A 25,269-nucleotide genomic window follows, 5' to 3' on the forward strand; every position below is an offset into this window, starting at 1 on the left:
TATCTTATTTATCCTTATTCAGTCAGTTCATAAGCCTGTATTCCTCAGCATCAAAGACTCGATTTCTCAGTCAGAGCTCAACACTTGGCTGTCAAACTGCCTTTTCTGGTATTCTACTTGTTTATAGAGAAAAATAAAAAAGCCCAGGTGCCTTGTCAGATAGAGCTCAATGGAGATCATTGCACTGACACAAATGGCATAGCCTTGCGTTCGCCCTTCATCTCTCTAACTCAAAGTCAGCCTGCAGGTCTCATGACACGCTGATAGGATGCCTCCAGACAGTGGAGTATACTCTCAGCACTCAGCCAGGTGGCAAGAAGGCCCCAGTCCAATGGTATCGCTGGCAGCTCTGCTACGGCTGAGAGAGACCATATGTCTCCTCTCTCCAGTCCCATCACCGAGACTGCCAAGCCGCTACTTCACATATGTGTGTCTTAATGCTATTAAGCATCAGGTTTTCAGAGAGTTAACACATTGCTGTTATTCTGTGTGTGAACTACATGTTTGTTGTCTGGTTGTCTGAGGGAATTGAACACTGTTATGGCTACAGGGACGTTCTCAGGGTGGTGGTATTCCCCAAGGACTTATACCTTCTTTAGACAAGTAAGTTGCTTCTCCATGACATTTAATCAGCTAATCTCTATCGTACACTACCGATGAGCCACTGAACAGTCTGGAAGCCATGTTTGCTCATTGAATGGACACAGATGCTTATTAACGATTTGCCCGAATCCATTTCAGCCACATGCAGGCTGACTTCCCTCTTATAATTAAAATGCTTGTGGGATTTATGATCACTTAACTTGGCTAACAAGATGAAGCGGTCAGTCATTAATTATGTAACAATGCAGCCGTGTGTGGTGACATGTAAACTCTAGGATTATCCAGACTGAAGCTGTTTGAGCGTGGCAAAACGATGGAAGATGAGTGAATGTGACAAAAGACATAGCTGTGTGTAGCCTTGCCTTGACTGCTCTCAGTGGCCGAACACTCAACTGCAAATCCTTCAATGACTCCCGCACTGAAGGATTATCGTGACACAAGGGTTCAGCGACTTATTTCGCACAGGCCAGCAACTGGGCCGGTGTCAAAATAATCAAAATCAGTGGCTGTCGAATAATTAGAAACCTTACTAACTCGCCGACAAGTAGGTTACTACCGATTAAAAAGCTGTGAGGTGCAAAACAAAACCACGGCGCATAGGAGCTGGTGAGATCAGCGTTGTTCCGCTTACTGTTGCCATAGAAACATATTAACCAATCAGAGGAGTTTTAGCAGGTCGGTTTGGACGGGATAGCCAATCAGGTTGTGTGTTGTTCAAGAGTCATTTAGTTTGAAACGCAAACCAAGCATTTTCCAACCGACATACGAAAGCTTGCAAACGCAAAATAAGGAAGTCGTGGGTAGTTGTGAACTGTAATAGTTAGGCTAATAAGCGAGGTAAAACTTTTTTTAAAAAACACTGCTGCTTGTTATTGTGCATACTTTTGTCGGCTTTGTTAAGTTAGCTTATGTTGCTAAACTCCCAGGAAGTGTAACGTTGATGATTATGATCCTCTCAACCCGCTCCATAAAGAGTGAGTTTTGAATTACACCATTTCGACCCAAAAGGAAATGTATGTAATAAAAAATAGTTACAAGAGATGTTCGTAAATTTGACATAACGTTATACGCTACGTAACACACAAGTTATTTATGCTAAAAATACCCACATTCAGTAGTTTTCGTGCAGTTTTACTGTTGAGGCTTTGTCTAGTTTTTGCTGTGGTTTAACGTGGTAAGCTTGTGCTGCTTGCAGTGTTTTCATCAAAGTAATATCCTCCGCTGATGTGTATTGGCTAGATGTCCACAGACGAAGAGGAGCTGGCCAGTCCTGTTCTGCCAAAGGACTCTGATCCAGGCAGTTCTGTGTCCTCTGACCTACAGGTAATAATAATAATAACAATGATGATAACTAATGCCCAGGATTGATGGGTTTCACTATGTACAGTTAGGTCCATAAGTGACAGAGACACAATATTCATAATTTTGCCCTTGTACACCACCACAGTGGATTTGAAATGGAGTAATCAAGACATGATTGAAGTGCAGACTTTCAGCTTTAATTTAAGGTTCTGAACAGAAACATGGCATTAACTGTTTAGGAATCACAGCTAGTTTTATACATTGTTACCCCACTTTCAGAGGCTCAAAAGTGATTGGGCACTTGACTAAAAAGCAGTTTCATGGCAAGGTGTGGTGTTTACCCTCATCATTCCATGACAGGTGAAGGAGGCCATCATTAGGTTCAGAAAGCCAAAAAAAAAAAAAAAAAAATCTATCTGACGGATCACAACAACTTAAAGAGTAGCCAAATCAACGGTTTGGTATATCCTGAAAAAGAAGGAATACACTGGTAAGCTCAGAAATGCCAAAAAACCTGGAAGTCCATGGAAGACACCTGAAGTGGATGATCGAAGAATTCTTTCCCTGGTGAAGAAAAACCCATTCACAACGTCTAGGGAAGTCAAAAACACTCTGGAGGAGTTAGGCGCATCAGTGTCCAAATATACAATTGAGACGTTTATGAGAAAATAAATAAGAGGGTATACAGCAAGGTGCAAACCACTGGTGTCACTCAAAAACAGGATGGCCACATTAGAAATTGCAAAAAAAAAAAAAAAAAAAAAAAGATCTAACAAAGCCTGCCAAATTCTGGAACAAAGTTTTTTGGACAGATGAAACAAAAATTATTACCAGAATGATGGGAGGAGAAAAGTGTGGAGAATGAGAGGAACAGCTCCGACCCTAAAGCATAACACAACATCTGTCCAGCATGTTTGCATGCCATCTTGGGTTAATTACATTTTCACAACATAGCATGGAAAAAATGTAGAGGACTTGACATAACAAAAATGTGACTCCTGGTCTCTTTTTATTGTTTATTGATGAACAGGATGAGTATGAAGAGCTCCTCCGCTTTGCTGTGGTAACTCCTAAGTTTGAGACACACACCGGTCACTTGAAGCTGCCGAGCACCTCACACATGTCTGCAGACACTCGGAGTTCCCAGGGAAGAGATGGCGCAAAATCACAGCGCCCTGCAGGTATCTTGGATTTTTTTTTCTCATGCACAAGCCAGATTTATTAAAGTTACCTAAAATGAAACTAAAACTAGATCTGACAAGAACATTTTAATTAACTGAAATAAAAATATAAATTACACTGTAGGAAAAAAACAAAAACTAACTGTCGACATAACTGGGAGTCATCTGCCTTCACAAGTGGTGTGTTTCTATTGGAATACATATTCTGAACTTTCCCCTGACAAATACCCTACCATTTTATTAGAATTAAAAATAATAATAATAATACTGAAACTGATTAAAACTAAACATATTAAATGATAAAAACTAAACTGAAACAAAGAAACACACTCTGGACAGTAGCCAAACAAAACAGAATAATAAAACAAAAATTAAAATAAAAAAAAAGGCGACATCAAAACATTCACATTACACATGCTCATTTCACCAAGCTTTGTCAGGAGAGACACAGCTTGAGCCCTTCCAGACACTGCTCCCATCAAATGATCAACTGTCATAAAGGATTTGGCTTCAGAATGTTAAAAATAAAAAGTGGTGTGTGTTTATCTGCTTTGTGTTTCCAGCTTGCAAACTGGTCTAGTCATGATACACATGGTAGGGGAGTCTGTCAGATTGTACCCCCTATCCGTATCCCCTATGATAACCACATCTTAAACAGTCCATCAGTCTTTCCCCCCAGCTGCAGCTCTCACACTGGAGGTTTAGTGCTTTAACTGTCATGGAGTAGTGCACAGGGATGGAGAAAGCAGGCAGGCTGATTGGTAATGATCTCCTGGCACTCTGCCCGTACTGCTCTTTAGAGTGCAGGCTTTCTCTTCCCCCTGCAGGATTTAATTAAGATATTGACATAAATGCATTCCTGGATGAGGAGCCGTGATCTTCTTGTAATCAGCATTCCCACCGTCACCTTCACTGCTCTTAAACACTCTCTTTTTTCTCTTTTTGTTCTCTGGCTTATTCTTCCACATTTCACTTTTAATTTCACTCACTTACCTCTTTCTGTGATAAAATCTATTTCCCTGTTACTCCCCTTTTGTCTATCCAACCTTGTACTATGTTCCACCCTTTCTTTCTTTCTTTCTTTCTTTCTTTCTCTTTCTCTTTCTTTCTTTCTCTTTCTTTCTTTCTTTCTTTCTTTCTTTCTTTCTTTCTTTCTTTCTTTCTTTCTTTCTTTCCTCTGTTTCTCCAGACTCTGTCCGTGAAGCTGAAGACGGGAGGCATTCTAGCAGGAGTGTGAGATCACCACGAGCTTCCCCATTGATAGTTGAGCCTCGCTCACACTCAAGAGCCTCTCAGGGTAAATGGAATTGTGAATATAAAGAAGCCAAAATGGGACTGTGTGAGATGTGATCCCATATTATTTTGCCTTCATTTGATAAGCTCAAAAAACAGATAATCATGGCGCTACTTGCTTCTCCTTGTCCTCCAGCTGAGGAGACGGCACGCCGGTCACCTAGCAGGTTGTCTGTACTCTCCGATGGTCCTTCAGACAGGCGTCATGCGGTGCCGGTGAGGTCCAGACAGAGCAGTCCAGACACCCTGGTTTCGGCTGTGTCAGAGATGTTCATTTCAGAGGAGAACATTGGCAGGATGGAGAACATCCTGGATACGTGGAGCTATAACCTCAAGGTTAGTCGGCATCCTCAGTAAGGTAGTGCTATCCTCCACAATCCAGTGTCACTTATTTGCAGTCAGTTTAAGAGTTGACCCTAAGTAATATAAGCATTGCCCTTTGTCTGCACACAGGGTTCTGCCATAGTCATCTGCAGTGGTACTTGTAGTATTAGATACACGGTATTGGTATTGTGCTTTGAGCTTCCACATATTCACAATGAAATGGGCCTTGGCTGGCAGGTTTACCCATGATAAGAAAAACAATCATTTGAAGTGTTCACTCACTGCGAGAAATATGCATTTTTAATGATAATGGAGAGTTTTGCATAAGTGGTCAAACAAGTGTTGCTCTGTTAATAGAGTGCTAATGGAGTTTTTGTAGAATTGTAGAGAAAGCATATTATGCTGTTACCAGTGTTGAAATATTAGTGTGACTGGGCCTCATTTACACAATCTAAATGAAAAAAACTGGTTCTGCTATAAAATTACCTTTTATATAGCTTTAGTTTATGTCAGTGACACTACATGTTTCTTATTATAACACAGTCATCATGAAAATATGTATGTCATTATTATTGAAATGCCCCATACTTATCTGTCTTACGTTCTCATTTATTTTTTTAATTAAAAAATCAGTAGGGGCAGAAAGAGGATAGTTTAAAACAACAGCTAAAAAATGGCTAAACTTCAGTTATGACAGCAGTCAGCAAGTGTGCACTTTTGGAAGTGAACACACTATCAATGGATCAAAAAGGAAATCACAAGACAGATATCTCTGAAATCTGTTTATCGTTCAGTGGCAAAACCATCCTTGTGTACCATTATGCGTGCACATACAGTAATATACCATGAATACACAAGCTCCATTCCAAAAATGTATAACTGTATTCATTTTGCTGAAGTGGCCACGGATTAACCATTGTATTCACTACTTTCTAAGACAAACTATGGGATTATAGATTCAGCAAAGACCTGCACTATTACAAGTTTACCTGACAGTCCCAGGTCTAAAGGCAGCAGGGCAAGAATATTATCTACTAATCCAGTGTTTCCCCTACAGTTTATTGGAGGGGCTAATGCGTTGCTATGGTTTCGTTACATTCATACAATGCATTTCTCCTCTGCGACGGGCAGGGCTCCCCCCTCGCTTCTCTCTCACAACACACACACCTGCATTCACACCAGTGACAGACACACACACCCACCCACACAGCGGAGGAGAGAGGGGAGTGTTGCCCACCGTTACAGTGAGAAAAAATAACACAAACAAACAAACAAAAATTGTAAATCGAAGACCGGAGGTTTCCCAACTGTTCACCCCCCCAAGCCAAAATATTTTATATATTTGTTTTTTAAACGAAGTGTACATGGTGAGGTGGGGAGCGGAGGTAGCTCTGTGGCTGCTGCTAGTCAAAGTGAGAGCATCTCTCCCAGCCCCGACCACAGCGCAGGCTGATCTTCTGCCCCTGTTAACGTCGCCACGACTAGACCCAAACCAAAACCTGGTCCAGCCCTCCCACCATCAGTTGTAATTGTAGATCACCATGAAAAGAAAAAGTATGGTGTAAGCTAACACAGCACTTTCTGTCTGGGTACCTAGTGTAAAAAATGTATACTTCTGTATATGCTGTATAATTTTGAACCATTATATCATGTCCCATCATGATGGTGCACAGTTGATGGAATATTATGCCCTGATGGTGGTATCTGTGCGTCTATGTGTAACACATTCTTGTGAATGCAGTAATTCAGGTACATTATTTAAACTTCATTTTACACTACAGATTCCCACTGTAGAAAAGATTATCTGTTGAAATGTTGGAGCACTTCACTCCACGAATTTGCATAATAATGAGGAAGAACTCATTTTCTTGAAAATGCTATGCATTATGTGAAGACAGGTATGTTGACATAGGAATATTTTCTAATTAATGCAATAATTTGCTTAATAAATTGCTTCATTAGCATAATTGGTCATGTTTAATATATTATGGTAATTATATCAGGATATTATGCAGTCCACGTGCCTTGTGTTAAATTTTGTGTCATATCCCATTTTAGTGACTTCAAACTATGTGTACACATGGCTACTAGAGAACAATGAAAATGATGGGGATAAGGGAGTATCCTTCCTTCCAAACAATCTCTGACAAGGTTATCATTAAATTGACTAGGGAAACTTATGGACCCCTCTCAAGTATAAACCTCTACTCTCAGACAGATGCTATAGGGTTCCACTTAAAAACGACAACATCAACAGCAGATACAGCAGGTAAAATTCCTTGATCGATAAGCTGCTGCTTGTATTTTAAATTTATACTATGCAGGTTATGTCTTGGAGGCGCATGGCTGTATTGTGCCATGTGTGAATGTGTATTATGTCTGTACTTGTTGGCACCACACTTGCATGTAGTTTTATGGCATAGTTTAGGCAGCATGTTTTACAGTGCGGTGTAGCTCTGCAGAGAGACAGTGAGAGACAGCCAGTGATTTAGCACAGAATATTGGAACTTAAAACAGACTGAAGGTGATTTAAATTCTCAAAAGATTAGTGTTTTGCATTGTGGAGCATGCAGATAATTGCTGAGGCCAAAGTGGTGTGAAATATAACAAGTATACATTATGAGTAGTGCAAGATTGCACAAACAATGCAAGGTAATGATAAACGGGAAGAATAAAACCATCACAGTAGTGAGATTACAGTCAGTTCCATAGGGGATGGTGAAGGAGAGAGCAGAGATAATATGAATGTACGGGGTTGAGCCTGAGCAGGGCCTGTTGAGAAGGATGACAGCACTTGAAAGAGCCTGTTGAGGTAACAAGTATTCTTGATTTTAGTATTGTCTCCCTGAGGAATATTTTTGGAACAGGTAGTTCCCTGACTGTGGCATTTCTTCCTGCCCTTTTCTTCACCCTGATGTCATGTAGCGGTTTCACAAAGGACAGCTGACAGCCCATCACCCGCTCAGCAGTGCCAGTAATTCAAGGGAGATTGTCCTAGGTGTAGAAGGAGACAGAAGGGAACCAGACCTTGGTGGAGGATGTTCACATGTTTACAGTTTCAGAAACACTGAGCTTCTGTTGCTGCAGGACGAACACCCTGTGTTGTTGTTTGTTTTAATTAAGCCAAATATGTTCACATTTTAGGGTGTTGGTGATGTTCAACCCTGAGAAAATGCAGCAACTCACCTGAGTTATAAGTTAACCTACTGATTTCCAAAGGGTGATGAATTGGCAGATTTAGCCAGAAATCAATCCTCATCTTCAGTTCTGCCAGTCTTGAATGTGTTCAGCTCCAGGTTGTTGGCAGTATATCATAGTATGATATGGTCCACTGCTTTGCTGAATGTGGACTAATTGTGTTTGGAGATGAGATCCACAAAACTCCTGTGCTGCAGATGTTATCATTTTCGAACCCCCTGATGCACCTGTTTATAGGGCTGGGGAGTATGACCAGAACCAAATATCACAGTATCTTTGTGTGAATCCTCCACATTGATAAGTAACAATGTTGTAGGGATGTTTGTTGGTGCTTTTATAAAATATTTACATGCAAGAGAATTTACACAAGTCAATAATAAAACAGCTTGAACAGTCAAATAAGTTTGGAAAATTGCTTCCCTTGACAGTCATGCCGCCATTAAAACCAAGACAAGATAACACTCATGCCATATCACAATATTATGACATCTAAAATTCCGGAAGATATTGACAATGTAACAATAATGATATTGATATAATATCGATATTTATCACTAAAAAAGATTCATAGATGCACATTTACATAATTGTTGATGTAGTGTAATGAACAAGTTGTATGTATCTGTTCCACTCTCTATTCTGCAATCAGTCCAATGTGCTGATGGAACTGAGGAAGTGGAAGCTGGCCTTCGTTGAGCAACACAAGTTGGAGATGAAGAAGGAGAGGGAGAGGCATGCAGCCCAGACAGCTGGCCTCAAGGCAGAGCTGGACAGCCTGAAGCAGCTGCTGCACACCTATGAGACCTCCAACCAGAGGAAAGATGAGGTTTGCACATGTTTACTGATTTCCTCTAACAAACTGCATCCCTCTCTTACATTATCTTGCGCTTTCTTTAGAGTGATGAGTTCCTTGTGTGATGTGTGCTGTCTTTCCTTTTTTCCCTCAGGTGATTGTGAACTTGAGCCAGGTGTTGGACAGACAAAAAGAGAAGGTAGAGAAGATGAGGGTCCTCACCCAGTGGAGACTTCAACATGCAGAGGCCAAAGAGGAGGTATACAGACAGGAAAAGAGATGAGGGTTATAGGATGTTAGAAATAGTGGAAAGTTGTGTGTTTCAGAGAAGAGGTGCACCCAAAATATGTTACCACCTTACTGTCTTCCTTGCATCACCAGCTCACTTGCTCTCACTGTGATCTCAGGAGTCTCTCAGTACTGCATGGCATAATTTATGTTTTTGAGAAGTGAGCATCAAATTAGTGGTTGTGAACTATGCTAGATTACTGTCAAAGTAGTTTAATGTTTTATGCAAATCCTCAGTCTCTGCATGACTTACCAACCCATACATCACCATGTCACCGCACACTGAACATGCACATGCCACATTTTCACACAGATTTCTCCTCTTATGAAATTTGCATACTTGAAATATTGTCAGTGCACTGATAAACAGTCTGTTCCTTTTTATCCCATGCTGTGTATGAAACTAAGAAATGGATTGCAGAAAAATACATTTTTTAAATCATTTTTAAATCTTTTTTTTTTCTGTTTCTTCAAAAGGGTAAATGAAGTGGATGACTCATATTATATAAACCATAACACAGGAAGTTTAACACAACAGAAAATGTACTGCACCTGCACAAGAATGAATTATGGGTGTAATTATTTTCTTGTGAATATTTTCATGGTCTTGTGGTTCCCTACTAGGCTCATGCTGCTCAGGTGGCACAGCAGCACTACAATTTGCAGCTCAAGAGGAAGGTGTTTTTAGGCTGGCACTCTCTGGTTCAGAGACACTGGAAGGACAGGGTGGAGCGGGCCTGCCGCACCAGGGCCGAGGAGGTCTGCATGCGCCTGTCTACAGAATACGAGGCCAAGCTGGCTGAGGTAAATACAGTGTCCCCATGCACCTTGAAAGTTTGTTTAATTGGAGGAAACTAAAATAAGGCTTTGACAGCTTTTGGAAATAAATTGATAGCTTTGAGAGTACTAAATTTTTTATTTTAGACTATAGAACAGCTCTTCACATGCTGAGGAAATACCCTTTGATGGATGTTTGTGTTGATGTAGCAGCAGTTTAAAATTTTTAAGATATCTTGACTGGACAAGGTCATGAAAAATAGGCCCCTGTGTCTGTTTTTGTCCAGTGTCATATCTTATTCAGTTTTATAGTTGTTTTAATAGTTTGTACACCTTTGAGAGTTTTGGGAAAAGTCCCTTTATTTGATATCCAGGTAAGTGTGGGAAGCATGTAAATAAACAAGTGCATGTGGTGCATCTGGGTGTCAGTGCAATATGTTTCACTTACATGAACTGGATATATAGGGGAGAGTGGGGTAAGTAGTGCCAATTTTTACTTAAAGTGCCTTTAAAGCGAGGGGATTACAGTAATGCCTCCAACTAAAATATGCACATATAGTTTAGGATGTTGTGCATCCCTGGGAACAATCACTTTGGATCTTATATAAACTGTTTGAGAAATACAGCTTTTGAAAAAAAAGTGTTTTTGTGGCACAACTTGCCCCCGGTGCAGGGTAAATTGTGCCATTAGAGAGAATACACTGGGGTAAATTGTGCCATTGATAATTGAAGTAAAACAGATCATTTTAATCTCACAAATGATAATGCTGTATAAAAGCAAAACAAATTCAATACAAAATTATTTATTTAACATTTATTTATTATTTTAACAAGATCTCAGGCCACTTTTCTATAACAAGGTCTAGCGCAGGGGTGTCAAACTCGTGCCATGGAGGGCCAAGAGGCTGCAGGTTTTCATTCCAACCAACAACTCCACCAGGTGATTTCACTGATCACCCTACCTCGAAACAGAGAGGCGGGACTAATCAGTGAAATCACCTGGTGGATTTCTTGGCCCTCCATGGCACGAGTTTGACACCCCTGGCCTAGCGCCACATGAACACCCAGAACAAAATAAAACTTCCAAAATGAGCACCTGCAAATCATCTTCATCTAAATCTGAATAGTTTTAGTGATCAAAGGTAAGAAGACAATGTACAATAACAATAAAATACAATAAAGTAATATATAGTATATAGTCACAAGTTGTGCCACTGGCACAACTTACCCCAGGCCCTTTGGCACAAATTACCCCAAGCCCACCATTTTGAAAAAAATGCATCCCCCAGCTGTTTTGAGCTAACATCATGCTAACTGTATAGACTCATGGTGTAGCTTACTAAAGTACTAAAACCTGTGTGAACTGTTTTCAAAGTTTTCTATAATTGTTCAAACACAGCAATCAAAAAACCTTCATCATGGAATTTTACCTTGGAGGGCAAAAAAATGTTTTTTGAACTGAAATGTGCTTACCTCTCAAGCCATGTGTCTCCCTTCTTTGCAGGATGAGTGAAATGGTTGGCTCTTCAAAAATATGTGGTCACATGACCAACTTCTTCTATGGTTTTCTAGATAACAGGGGTGGCACTACTTGCCCCTTGGCACAAATTACCCCACTCTCCCCTATACTATTGCTGGATGCAGAGATTAGAGGAGTACAGACTCTACCATATCAGCTGTTGTTTTGTTTTAGTGAGGTGTGTTGTAGTTTTAGAATCACTGTGCTCTGTAGCAATTAAAATAAATTATACTCTAATAGAACTGATCCATTCATTCATTCATTCATTCAGGCTTTATTTATACTTGAAAATTGTTGAGGATGCCCTCATTTCAATGACATTGAGGTACATTTTAAGTAAATAAAAAATATCCAAATGAAGAGTGCATAATAAAACTGAGCATCACAGATACAAACTCAAAAACAGTTACAAAATTAAAATAAATAAAACAAATACACAGAGCTTGCAATAAAACTCAGTTCAAACACAATTACACACTGATTCAGAGAATTTTCACTTTTTGCTGTGACATATTCCATGTGTATGGGGCATTTCACATAAAGGCCAACTTTCCAAGTCCACAATTGACACAGTCCTTTTGATATTAATCAAAAGAAAGTTGTATCTGTCGCTGTACAAGAAGTCAATACGTTGCCTCTATTTGCAGATTATCAACATGATACTTAAATGTGAATGTAAATAGAAAATAAAACTGGACCCAAAATAGAACTCTGCAGAACACCTTCTCTTATTGCCCAGAGGCAGGACTAGGCAGTCACTGTTTTCACACGTTGAGATCAATCAGACAGATAACTTGGGGCCAAGCATAAGCATAATTTGTTTTTGTCCAAAGCAGATACCATGTCATTCGTGACTAGAGTAATGGCTGATGTAGTGTCAATGTGTGCCCTGAAACCAGACTGATGCAGACTTAGTATAGAGTGTGTTGTGAAAAATGCTTTAAATTGATCATTTACCAGTGATTTGGGGAATTTTGCAAGGTAAGATAACTTGGAAATTGGCTAATAATTGTTGAGGTTGCTACTATGACCTCCTTCATGTAGTGCACCATTGCATATTGTGGTGTTTGTTCCTTTAAAAGGTAAATGTATTTTTTCCCAAGTGTTTTCCCGTAAAGCAGTTTCATATGTAAAATTTGCTCATTTTAGTGAATAATTTAATAACTAAAGCAGTCCCAGTTTGATTGATCGAGGTTGCAGTAAAAGCAGCAGATTAAGACAAGCACGGTATAGCGAGCAGTGGCAAAAAACTACAGGGAAATAAGCAGAAGAGTTATTGACTATAATATGAGAGACATGCAGTGCAGCACATTGGCCTGAGATGTACAGAGAAAGACCAGCGGTGAGATTGGTGTTGTGGCAGGACTAGATAGGCAAAGAGGGAAAAGTCAGTTCACAGCTATCTAAATGATGTTTTAAAGATATTTTTAGCATTTCTGCTGTATGTAGTGACAATAGAGAGAGACAGGAAAGGAAGGGGAGAGAGGGGGAATGACATGCAGCAAGGGGACCACTGGATGCTGCGATAAGGACTTAACCTTGATTTGTGGTACTTCCTCTATGAGATGGGCTACTAGGGTGCCCCCTAGGTGTCTAAATGTTCTTTTTAGTATAATTTTAATGACCAAGTCTTTCTGTCTTATGCAGCACTGTGAGGCTGTTGAGAAGGCCCAGGCTGAGGTCCAGAGGATGCGATTAGAACGAGAGCACTATGAGGAGACGATGAAGAAGGCCTTCATGAGGGGTGTGTGTGCTCTGAACATGGAGGCTCTCACCATGTTCCACACCGCAGAGGGGCGGCCAGAGCAACCTGCAGTTCATGATCAGCATGGTTAGTTACATAACTAGAGTCCTGCTCTATATCTAACAACCTTGAAGGCATTATTAGCCTTGCCTCTGTGCTCTATTGATTTAACACTGCTATCAGGATTGAAAGTAAGTCACAATTTGTCCAATAGGGTGCAGCCATGTGTTATTGACATTTGTGTGGATTTATGAATGAGTAAAGTTGAAGTGGATCTTTATTGCATTGCAGTCTTTCACTGGTTCATCTGATGGAGTGATGAGGAAGTGAATGTGCTGAGTACTAATGGTGCTTTTCTACTAGCACCTTCTCGGCTCGACTCTACTTGGTTTGTAAGGTTTTCCATTAGGTGGTGGTACCTGGTACCAGGTACTATTTTAGTACCTACTCGGCCGGGGTTCTAAGCGAGCTGAGTCGAGCTGAAAATGTGACGTAAACAGAGTGCAGGCCACTGATTGGACAGGGAGCGACGACACATGAGAGCGACTCCACTCACGGTGAGGTGGTACTCAGTTGTAATGGAAAACGTCAGAAACCGAGTTGAGCCGAGTAGGTGCTAGTGGCAAAGCACCATAACTGAATGGTACTCTGCCGAGGTCATTAAAACAGATGCTACTTTGTCATATTTAGATTGAGATCTGTTTTCTGTTTCAGGAAAGTTTTAATCTTCAGTTCAGATTTTATTGTACAAATTTTATTGCAGTGTAATTGATGGATATTTATCCAGTAGATCTGACCGTTTGAAATGTAATAATTTGTCTGACAAGCAATTAAAAACAATCATTTCAGGCAGGAATCATGTTGCTGTCATGTGTCCTAATCCTAACCTTCTGACATTTTCCAGCAAGGAAAAGTAGATGATAATATTATTATGTTCTACATCACCCTTTACAAGGTGTATTGTCACCTTTTAGTAATTATCACTTAATGAGAGTTAATCTTCAATGCCAGTGGCTAGAATTTGACTGCACTTTAACTCATAGAGTGGAAATCTGCATGGTGAAAAGTGAAAGTATTCTGAAAAAGGCAAATATCAGCTGGCCTCTCATTCACATTTGTGAGCTAGGAAGCCATCATAATCCAACACTCAGCTTTTATGTTACAGTTGTGGCTGTAACAAACCTGTAGTGACAATTTTTTCTGCTAGAGTCTCATTCCGTTTATATTTTCTCCCCCTCTAGATGATCCGGTCCCCCGTGATGAGCCTGGCTCCGGTTCACTGGCTCAGCTTCGCTCACATCCCGTCTCTTCCACACGGTTCAGCCCAATCCACTTTGACCCTCCTCCCTCCCACAGCGAAGTAGAGATGGTGGGACACTGACACTGATTCCTAATTAAAACATACATTAATCTGCATACCACATTTTCTGCAATGATCACAGCTGAATTGTTTTGTTAAACATTAAATTGATTAAAACAATATTTCTATTTTCACTTTTAATATTTCAACAAGTACAAACAGAAGTGTGTTGTTGTAAATACATTTTTCTCTTCTGAACATGTTCTACATTTAAGTGTATGTGTCTTTAGCATACATCACAACAAATTCAAGATTTTTATCAAGTATTTTAATAATGCTGACACAAAAACAAAAGTGCCCCTTGAATAGCATTCAGTCAGCTTTCTTAATTGCTTCAGTCAGATTTTATTTGCTGCTCTGTTGCTCTGCTCATGTCTCCCCCTTTCCATTTCTCTTTTCCTCAGGTGGGCTCCAGTGCCCCAATGTCCAGGGCAGAGGTATTCCCTTCCGCTACAGTTGTCCAGAGCTCCCTCCCACTAGGGGGCACTACAAGTGCCCACAAACAGGTTATCTTTAGCTTCAGACTCAGATCTATAACAGGTGTTTCTGTGTTGAGGTTTCCTTAACAGACATGCAGTGAATCAGAACCTTTAAAAACTGCTATCTTTAACTATATCATTGGAAAAATGGCAGAATTTTTCCCAGATTACTGACCATGAGTGACTTGTGCTAACTCTAAATGTCTCAAGCTAAATAAAATCTCTTGTACTACTTACATTGCTGCATGAGGTAATGACACATGGTGTTTACAATACTTATTCAGGTCAGTGGGCGTGTGGTCACAGCCAGTCAGCAAAAACCCTCAAAGACAGTAACAGCCCGTATCACTGCACGGCCCGATGTTGGTAAGACTGCACGCAGCAACCTCCAGGTGATGGGTGTGGTTCCACCCATGAGTTCTGTCATCGTTGAACGCCACCATCCAGTTACACAGGTATGGGACAGGTCACACCACATGTATAACCATTATTGTCAATGTTGATATAAGAGTTAACATGAAAAATATCCCGAGCATCTGTTTGCAAGACAGTTACAGTTACTTTGATGCACTGAACTGAAATTAGCTCACTTTTCTGTGTCGTTGCTTTAGCTCACCATTGGTCAGGCCGCAGCAGCTAAGTTTCCTCGCTCATCTCATCAGAGCCAGAGCTCCACCGGAGCCAGGACCTCATCCAAGACACACTCCAACACATGCCACACGCATTCCATCAAAGTTGTTGACTGATGATTGGCTCATTCCTCATTAGAAACTATTACACACATTTTCTAGATTTGAACCATCACTGCACTATGCAATTGTATTATACATTTTTATGTCATAAAAATGCATTTGTCTGATTCCCATAATACAGTCATATATCAAGTACAGCCTATTGAGAATATTGGACAGATATTATGGGGATTTTGTTTATGTGGCACCATGTGACACATCAAGTTTTCAAATTAATTTGTCCTTGCACTCTGTATTTTTGAAGTGGATGTTTGATAGTTGTTGTTTTTTTATTTCTGAAAGACAATGTTTTTTAAAATGTACCTTTTAAAGTGCTAATCTGTGAGATTCTTGTTTGTCTTTTGGTGACACCTTTGGTGATAAGCAGTCTTTGTTTTGGTATTTCATGCTGCATTTCTCAGTGATCATTTCATACCGCCAATTCTTTAATTCCACTGAAATGACCAGCACTTACAACCTCATACAAACAAGCATGAGCTGTTACACTAAAACTAACACTACAAGTGACAGATTGCGCAGAGATTGTAATATCCTCTGTATGTAAAACTGTTTATAAGCTGTGATGTTACATTATTATTGCATATCTTAGTACCCAGAACCACAAGCAAATGCTCAATTGATAACGTTAAACTGATCAAAGACAGCAACTGTTTACTGTAAGGTTAGAATTAGACGTACACTGGTAGATTGTAACGGTAAGCAGCTCTATTGCTAAGCTTATGAAGCTGCACTAAATGGATAACTCTGTTATTATTTGAATTAGCTGTGAAACATTTGCTCAATATTTGACTTTTGACCTACCAGCTGTCTTTCAGAAGCTGACTAAGCTGTGCTAAATAATCTGCAGCTGATAGACCATAGCAAAATCAGTCCATAAAACTAAAAAAAAAAAAAAAAAAAAAAAAAAAGCTACATCTGCAACACTCCTCAGTATCCTCTCTTGACTTAGAAGGTAGTGATAATATTCACAGTCGCTTCCTATTTAGTTCATTTGCTAATTTGGATTTGGATTTTCTGTTGATGAAGTTATGAAGTTCAAGTTTCTGTAGGCACTAGTCTTTTCTTTGTCTGTTAAGCCATGGTGTCTATCGGTGCTCATACAAACTACCCAGTTCTTATATTTATTTAAAAAAGAACTGCTGTTGATGCCTCTGTAAACATAACTTGCATCACTTTCTGTGTAGAGGATTTTTCACAGTGAAGTCCCACTCATACTGGCTGTTTAGAACAACAAAATGAACTGGGACTACATTGAATCACTAGTCTGTAGTATCAACTTGCCACGGAGAGTAGCAAAATAGGTATTTTTATGAAAATGTTGTGGATTATTATTTTAAATTATGTAATTCAAGACATTACAATTATGTGTGAAATTACGTATTTTTATTTATTACATTGTTGATGTTTTCCATCAAAACAGAAATGTTCATCAACTCAGGTTAAGTTTATAGTACTACACCCCAGCCATATGTCAATGACCTGGCAAAATTCAGCATTTTTTAATAAATTATATTACTGTTCTTTGCAGTTTATGTTCAGGTGTCTGTACAGATGTTTCATTTAACTTAAAGCATTTGAAAATGATGTAAACTTCAAGTTATTCAGGTGTGTGTCCATGCTAGGGATCGACCCTCATTGATTTTCAGGGCCGATACCAATATCAATTATTAGTAATCCAGGACACCAATAACTGATATTCATTTGTTGTAAACTTGACAATTGCAGTGTCAACATTTACAGTATTATAAACACCAACAAAAACCCACCTTGAATTAACAAATGTTTAACTAACATGGCATTAGTATAAAGAAACCCAGTGAAGGAAATGGAAAGCAGGGACATGAAAATTGTAACCATATTATGAGACACACTGCCCCATCTACTCGCTTTTGTTCTGCTGTCTTCCAGACAGAGAGGCAGAGCCTGAGTGGTTTTCATATCAGCCATCATTCAAATCAATATTATGATTCTACTTATTGAAAAGTTCTGAATATCGGCCCTGATAATTGATCGATCCCTAGTCCATCCATTACAATGCTCATCCTCATGAAATGCTGCAGCTCTTATTGCTGCCACTCTCTGCCTCCATCCGCATCTTATCTGTAAGATAATAAATGACAAGTTTTGTGATAAAAATGAATATGCTATTCAACACAAAATGGAAATGTTTCCCAGTCAGCACAGCAACACATTCAGAGATTTGTCAGTATTTTTGTGCTACTTGAAAATACTTGTTAAGCACGTGTACCTGCAGCCTTGGTGTTGCCTGTGAAGATGAGGCCATGGTAGAGCTCTTTGGCAGGACTCTGTTGAGCCAACTCCACCCCATGGAGCCAAATCAGCAGCATCCTGTACCCATGCTCACGATAGCTCTGCTGCCCTGTGGACAGAAAATACAGCCCAATCCAGTCCAGTGAGGAATACTGATAAACCAGCAGAAATAACCTAGAACCTTACTGTAGAGAGAATGATATAACCAGTCTATTTTGGGAGGAAAAGAGCGCGCTATTGAATTATTTATTCAAGAATGAATAGGGGAGGGTGTTATTTTCCCTGTCTAGATTTTCTGAAATGGTTTGGGTTTTTGAACCAGTAGCTTTAGGAGGCTGCATGAATTTTGCTCTTATGAAGAACAGCTAATCACATAGTCAAGAGCCTGTCCCCTGTGCATGTTGCCACCTGTCCACTGCTCCTCGATGGCTGCCACTTGCTCCTTAGTGAACTTCCAATGTTCTGCCAGTCTTTTCCAGTCGCCTGGTTTCAGGAGCTGGTACGCCAGCTGCCAAGCCACAGAACGGAACTCCTTGGTCTCAGAGCGGTGGTCCAGTTTAAATGTTAGCGCGGACTGGCTGTGAAGACTCTCATTAATCTCAGTGTTGGCCTGAAAGGGCAATCAAATCATGTCAGCATCTTGAGAAAGGCCACAAGCTTCAGAGTCCACAGGGCCACAGTGAGAGATGATTGGAAAGATACACATGCACAGTTGAGAATGTGAATGCCAAAGCTACTCATTTTCAATATCAGGAGGGGTGGGAAACCAAATGCATGCTTAATCAAATTGTCAGTAAAATTGGCTGTCAAGTATTTCTGGTCTGTCAGACTTTTTGTTTTTTACCACAGGCCCTTTAATAGTATTACATGGGATTCAGCTAATCTAGAATAGTGATGTTAGGAAATGAATCATCCATGATTAATGTAATTAGTGATTTCTAGGCCTTGGAAATGGGGCACATGAAAGTCACAGACATTGGATGAATCATATCACTATCACCTCACCTTCTTCCATGCGAAGTATCTTTCTGCTTTGATGATCATGTCCACAATGATAGGCTCGTCTGCTCTGGCTGCCACACCTAGAGCTGTCTTACCCTGCTGCTCAGAGGTCCAACATGTCCAACAACATACACATGAATTAGAACTGAAGGGCTCCTAAATTATTATTATTGTTATATTATTCTGGTTTTTCTATATCAAGTACAGTGCTTTAACCCTTGGATGATCTAACTACATATGATTTTGGCCAGATAAAATCCCAAAACATATTCTCATACTGTAGCCTTTACAAAGCAGTTTAACTTCTAGTATGGCAACTCTGGTGTTGAATTAGTTCCAAAAATAGTGTTTGTGAGCACTCTTACCCTATCCTGGATTGTCAGATCCAGCTCAGCTTTGAGAAGCATTTCCACTACATCTACTCTGCCCAGCTCTGCTGCAACATGCATCACAGTCTGGGACCTCTAACAACAGTAACAGCACAATGAAATTCAACAACACAGGACAACAAAACATTTTCACAGTTAGATTTGTTTTTTAAATGTTCAGGCTGAGACCTCAATAGAGGGTGTTAGAATGCAGAGCATAGCCTACCTTATCAGTAACATTGATGTTGCAGCCAGCCATCAGTAGAGAGTGGATGACAGGGATGTGACAGTTCTTCACTGCCAGGTGGAGAGGAGCCTCTAGGTGCTGAGAACAAAAATATGCTGTTACACAACATGAATCTAAAAATTAACTTTGCAAAATTAGGACATACTATGCAACATAACAATAGCAAGCACACAGACACACCGTCAGTAATATAGCTGAGGTAATGCATGTGTGTATATATGTATGTTTGTTCTTTGCTGCAAACTGACACCTATGTTGTTTTTGTTAACCTGATTTTGAAAGTCCATCTGGGCTTGGTGATCTAGGAGGAGTCTCAGCAGTGATGTGTCACCTCTCTCACAAACTGGATGGAGAGCACTGCATTTGGCCTAAAAGAGATGGTGTTCAGATGTGGTAGAAGTGTAAACACCTTTTTTAATGCATGCAAATCTGATGCTGCCCAAAGGATTAACCCCATTAATGCATTATGTAGTACCATTAACAGTAAACCTTATTATTTGAGTCTGTAGTGCCTCACTGTACCGTGGTGATGATGTTGGGGTCACAGCCAGCCTCCAGCAGGGCCAGAGCACAATCCTCATACGCGCCATCTGCAGCCTGGTACAGAGCTGTCTCAGCAGCCTGCAGCATGAAGAGAACAATCTATAAAATACAGAGGTGCTGGGAAGCCATGTCACAGGCAGGGGTGGTAAAACATTCAAGGTGATTGTATTGAGTTGAAAAACAAAGCCTACCTCTGATTAGCATTGAGGATTCCATCACACTTTGACAGGTATCAGCAACATGCATTAGCTAATAACTCTTAATATTGATTTGAATTTATTCAGGATCATATGGGGAGCTTTTTCAGGCGTTTCATTATTTAGAGAAGAGGGAAGCTCTTGTAATTGCAGTTTATGTTAGATCCCAGGCCAACCCTTGATTTCAGGCACCATGAAAACATTAACAAATACAGTTTGTCAGTCATAGAGTTGACGTTAAACCCAGGATAGTGTGTTGTATGATAGTAGCCAGCAGTTGTTTCATATTCCTTACATAAACCAAAGAGAAGCCACCATCCAGTAGTGGATTAGCCACTGAGCACACACTGTGACAGAGCATATGAACCAAACTGTGATAGAGACAGTGTTTACGCTGATTGTCTACCATATTGACTTCATCACGGGTATCAAAGCTCTGCAGCAGCAGTTGGACGGCGTCCAGGTGGCCGTTCTTGGCAGCTAAATGCAGGGGCGTGTCACCGCTCTGCCAGAAGGGAGGGAGGGAAACAACGACTTACATCAAAGAATGTTTGTCTTTGATATTTCTTGCAGGTGTGACACACCCACTAGTGTGCACATGTGCACTCAAGCTAATTTTATAGATGTCACCAGCACACACACACATAAACTAACATCCATGTCAACAAGTTTGCACTCTGACCTTGTTGGGCTTCATGGTTGCCATATTGTAAGATTGTTCCATCAGCATCTCCAGCATTTTGACACAGCCATGTTCTGCAGCCAGTGCAAATGGTCTGCGTCCTGACTGAAAAAAGAGAATTAAGGAACATGTCAACCACATTTGGAGTTGTTGGTAGTGGTAGAGCCTGTAGTCCAGTAAGCCACAAATGATGTCATATATGAATGACAGAAGAGTGATTCATCTCGGCTCAAAGTTTTTTTTTGCGTTAAAAAAAATGTAGCGGATAATTCAGTTGCAGTTGTGGCACAGATAAGTTATCTTCTCTACCAATGTGGCCCAATGCAGAATTTTGTTTTTGGTATAAACCTGATCCCCATCTGTATTGGTTCATTTGGTACTTTTTGCCCTGATGGGTTGTCTGTAAGACAGTGCTTCCTAACCCTAACTTCATACTTGCCAGGTCTAACAGAGGGGGTAACAAGCTGTCGCACCCTTCCAAAAATAATAAGCCAGCAAGATAGACATCAAAGAATGGTTGAAAACAGTCAGTAGGTACCTCGTCCTCTTTGTCCATTTCTTTCATCTGTAGGTCTTCAACAATGTACTCTAGAATCTCAGTGTGGTTGTTGATGGCAGCATAGTGCATTATATTCAGTCCTTCCTGAGGGAAAAAGTCATCAAACAGGAAAAATAATTATCAAAATACTTTCTCTTATTCTAACCCAGGGATAAAATATGTATATATGTAATAAAGGTTGTCAAGGAAATTTAACATGGTATGCACTGTTAAAGATATTGCATTTCACTGTGAGAGCTGCACTGTGAAGAGCACTGTGAAATGAATGGATATCTGACCAGCATGCAGAACAAGGGCTTCTAAGACACAGTAATTGGTAGCAAGAGGAACATCCCACTGAGCAATTTTGCTTTGATTAGCCATTTAAAAGACTTCTAGGCTGAAATAAGGCAACATGGGGTTTAAAAGTCACATTTTAGCAGACGTCTAGACTGCATCTTCCTAGGTATAAGACAACAACAAAGTGTTATCTTGTACATATGTACTTCTCTGGTGCATATTTTTTGATATTTAGAACTGTTTATGTGTTGTTTGAATATGTGATAATATATTTAGTGCTTGACCAAAAAGCCAAAGCTACATTACATGCAATTTTAAAATGACAACTGCTGCTCAGTGGTATGCAAGTGTTGGATATGAAATACAGAATAGTGCTTGAAGACATACGCCTGAGGTGGCCCATATTAAAATACTGCACAGGATAAAAAGGTTGACAGGCCTAATCTGTGGGTATTCTAATTTTGTAGTCATTGAAATACAATAGGACGTTCGTTTCTTCAAGTTGTTTACCTCATTCTCAATCTTCTGCTCAGCTCCAGCCTGCACTAACAGTTTCATGATTTCCAAACTGCCAAACCAAGCAGCCAAGTGAATGGGTACCACTCCATACTGTCAATGAAGAAAGAGAAAATGAAGGAGGTGAGAGAGGTGATAGAAGGAGAAACATTTTTGTTTACTTCTACTGTACAAATGTTCAAATTCAGCATTTCAGACCCTCACCTTGTCTTTCTGATCCACCTTGACCCTGCGCTGTAGAAGTAGCTGCACAGCTTCTACATTTTTGCCAGCCACTGCATAGTGAAGGGCAGTCCTGTCATGCTGGAATAATCAATTACACTTGTAGATTATCCATTTATACAGCATTGCTCCGAAATCCTAAAATAAGGTGTTTGGAGCTTAAAATAAGGTATAGATTTAATTAAAGAACTCTCTCATTAAGATAACTCTCATTCATTGGCTGCATCAACATCCCAAAAATTAATACACTGCCAAAACTTCTTTATTTGTTTCAGTCAATTCCTTTACCCCCACCTGAGTCTGTTTTTTTTTTTTTTTTTCAAAGGTCTAAAAAAGTTTTTACCGATTTCATTTGGAACAGAAAACCTGCAACACTCTGCCTCTCCCTTTTGTACACTGGGACAGAGGAGGCTTTAAATTTGCCAGTCTTTGCTGGGCAGCCCAACTGAGAGCAGCCACGTGCTATTTCTCTCCAGTAGAGCCACCAGCATGGGTTCATGAGCATATTCAGCTCAAGGGTTACCTTTAACCTCTCAGTTAAAGCACTTAATGAAACTGACAAATAAATAAATAAATAAATAAATAAATAAATAAATCCTAAAAAACACAACCTGCATATGGCATGAGGTCCAAAAATGTATGTGTGAAGCCCCCTTTCTATCAGATTTCCCTCCAATTCAGGGTAATAATCCATTTGCACCAGGAAGAAATGATGCTGGTTTGAAAGCTTGGGCAATTAAAGGCTTAAGCAAGATAACAGGCCTATACAAATATGGGAGGCTAATGTCATTTACAGAACTAAAGGAAACGTATGCCACCACTCAAAAGTATTTCCTTAAGCTTTTACAGATAAGAAATCTTACTGTATCATGTCAAAACCACTTGCTTGCACAGCCCTCCCTCTCTGTGCTTGAGGAAATGATGGTCAAACATAGCCTAGGGTTTGAATCAAAGATATCACAGGGTAGGATTCAAAGATATCACTGCTGTATAACATTTTTTTTTTTTTTTTTGACAAAGCAAGAGAATCCTCAAAACATAGACATGAAGCCTGGAGATCAGACTTACAGTAGGATATAACAGCAGAGGAATGGTCTGATGTATGCCAGAAGGCACAAACCCAAACTATCAACTCTCATCTTGTATAACTGGTTTATAAGAACAAATATAACATCAGTGAAATTGAATAATTTTTAATCCTAACATACCAGACGTGTTTTAAATGTAATGCTAGTAGAGGTACTCTCCTCACCTGTTAGTGGGAATGTAATGTCATTCAGAGTTTTGAAGCAAGGCAGTTGACATGATTTACCAAATAACACAGCTGAATATCCCTTACACACTAAAGATGTGAATACTATGAGTTTATCCTCAGGCATTTGAAGCATTTGAATATATATGTGTCCATTACAGGCAGAGAGAGTAATGACCCTAACTTTGAATGAAGTGAATAGACCAAGCATAAATCCACATATCAAGGACTTTTCATCTTGTGGTGCTGTGGAAAAACTGGCTTATATTATTAAGGTAAAAGCAGAATCATTTGAAAAAAATCTGGTGAGTTCTTGCAAAGCAATGTTGCTAATAAGTAATGGCTACAAGATTCACTGTCTGTAACTGGAAGATGACAGCTTCCAATGTATGCTCTGACCTTTTGCCTGTGCACTACATGTAGCCTCTGTTTACATTCCCATTTCTTTTTTCTGTGCTGAATAATGTAATGCAATGATGAATACATTTGAAAAATCCCTATAAACACATTGTTAAAAAAGAAGAAAGAAGATTACACTCTGTTCTAGAAATGGTCAGCCTTTGATTCTCTGTGTATAATATTATACAGTGCGGTGTGGTGAGATTGTTTCTATTGCAGACATGGGTTGCCTTTGTAAACCCACCACATTCTTTGCATTGGCATTCACCCGCCTCCCAAGGGTCTTCATGGTCTCCACATCGTTCCTCTTTGCAGCTTCAATGTACTGCTTCTCTGTCTCAAGCACTGCGTAGCACAGCAGAAGGGAATGGCTTCAGATTCAGGTAGATTTGTTGTTATTTAGTTAGGCTCTATTCAGCCCCACATTTGTGTCACGACATCACAGACAACATAATCTGAGTGTGTATTTGAGCCATGTGCAAACATAACCACAGATCTTGTGCTACAGGTACAGGCATACAGTCAATAAGTCTACCATTTTGAGTTATGGTTAACCAAGGAGAGGCACATTCCACCCCTCTAGTTATGTTTCCCCCATTTGCAGTGCCTATGTCAAACACCAGTCATTTAATGCAATGGCAAAAAGGCTCTAAAACGTGTTCGACATGAAAACTTCAGTTGCTTCAGGCTTTTACCTTTTATATTTCAGTTTGAAATCATTTACTGTGTACTCACAAAGTACTGGATGAATTTATTTGTTTTATTTTATTTTACATTGCCCTGGAAAGCCACACAGACTCTATTTCACTTGTTCTCTCTTTGGTGTCCCCTCAGTTTTTTTTGTACTCACACATCTCTTTGTTGTTGAAGCTTTTGTCCGTGTCTTTGTCTGTGTCCTTGTTGAGTATGAAGTCAGTCAAGTTCCTCACCGTCTCAGGTCTCACCCATTTTCTCGGGTCCAGATTCTCCTTCTTCGGTGCATGCTTCCTTACTTGTTGCCTCAAAGCCAAAACTCTTCTCTCCATAGCTCTGCAAGTGACCTCTTTCTGTAGTCAGAGCGGGCTTAGGCTAACTTCAAGCTTTCACTCAAAGCACAAAGATTGTGCTGTGCTTCCATTC

At 39.9% G+C, this 25,269-nt stretch overlaps 2 protein-coding genes across 4 annotated transcripts; one reads left to right on the plus strand and one right to left on the minus strand.

The window, feature by feature from the left end:
- The first annotated feature begins 1,307 nt into the window (after positions 1-1,307).
- poc5 (POC5 centriolar protein homolog (Chlamydomonas)) lies at positions 1,308-17,145 on the plus strand. 3 transcript variants are annotated; one of them, XM_030060489.1, is made up of 13 exons: positions 1,308-1,440; positions 1,843-1,926; positions 2,936-3,086; positions 4,276-4,383; positions 4,516-4,715; positions 8,551-8,727; positions 8,849-8,953; positions 9,607-9,786; positions 12,926-13,109; positions 14,264-14,391; positions 14,787-14,888; positions 15,146-15,316; positions 15,473-17,145. In XM_030060489.1, exons 2-13 carry the CDS (start codon positions 1,843-1,845, stop codon positions 15,605-15,607), a joined length of 1,725 nt encoding a protein of 574 aa, XP_029916349.1. In that variant the 5' UTR covers positions 1,308-1,440; the 3' UTR covers positions 15,608-17,145. The 3 variants fall into 3 exon arrangements, with proteins under 3 accessions (XP_029916349.1, XP_029916350.1, XP_029916347.1); XM_030060490.1 differs by having other exon boundaries at positions 1,333-1,577; positions 14,787-14,819; XM_030060487.1 differs by having other exon boundaries at positions 1,336-1,577.
- Positions 17,146-17,238: 93 nt separating this feature from the next.
- Positions 17,239-25,211, minus strand: ankdd1b (ankyrin repeat and death domain containing 1B). Its single transcript, XM_030060491.1, has 16 exons — positions 25,001-25,211; positions 24,395-24,495; positions 22,482-22,580; positions 22,272-22,370; positions 21,462-21,566; positions 20,924-21,028; positions 20,648-20,746; positions 20,024-20,122; positions 19,771-19,869; positions 19,481-19,579; positions 19,252-19,350; positions 18,890-18,985; positions 18,293-18,494; positions 17,862-17,993; positions 17,570-17,713; positions 17,239-17,514 (listed from the first exon to the last, which is right to left on the minus strand). Exons 1-15 carry the CDS (start codon positions 25,173-25,175, stop codon positions 17,658-17,660), a joined length of 1,665 nt encoding a protein of 554 aa, XP_029916351.1. The 5' UTR covers positions 25,176-25,211; the 3' UTR covers positions 17,239-17,514; positions 17,570-17,657.
- Positions 25,212-25,269: the final 58 nt, after the last annotated feature.

Source organism: Myripristis murdjan, chromosome 9 (assembly GCF_902150065.1).
Source record: "Myripristis murdjan chromosome 9, fMyrMur1.1, whole genome shotgun sequence".
Classification (NCBI taxonomy): Eukaryota; Metazoa; Chordata; class Actinopteri; order Holocentriformes; family Holocentridae; genus Myripristis; species Myripristis murdjan.

Excerpts from the sequence above, each read along its gene's own strand:
- poc5 (XM_030060489.1), top strand. The coding sequence starts at position 1,843 with ATGTCCACAGACGAAGAGGAGCTGGCCAGTCCTGTTCTGCCAAAGGAC. Across the intron at positions 8,728-8,848 it reads CCAACCAGAGGAAAGATGAG|GTGATTGTGAACTTGAGCCA; the intron begins GTTTGCACATGT and ends TTTTTCCCTCAG. Across the intron at positions 13,110-14,263 it reads TGCAGTTCATGATCAGCATG|ATGATCCGGTCCCCCGTGAT; the intron begins GTTAGTTACATA and ends CTCCCCCTCTAG.
- ankdd1b (XM_030060491.1), bottom strand. The coding sequence starts at position 25,175 with ATGGAGAGAAGAGTTTTGGCTTTGAGGCAACAAGTAAGGAAGCATGCA. Across the intron at positions 18,986-19,251 it reads ATCTGACAATCCAGGATAGG|CAGGGTAAGACAGCTCTAGG; the intron begins GTAAGAGTGCTC and ends ACCTCTGAGCAG. Across the intron at positions 17,994-18,292 it reads CATCGAGGAGCAGTGGACAG|GGCAGCAGAGCTATCGTGAG; the intron begins GTGGCAACATGC and ends TTCTGTCCACAG.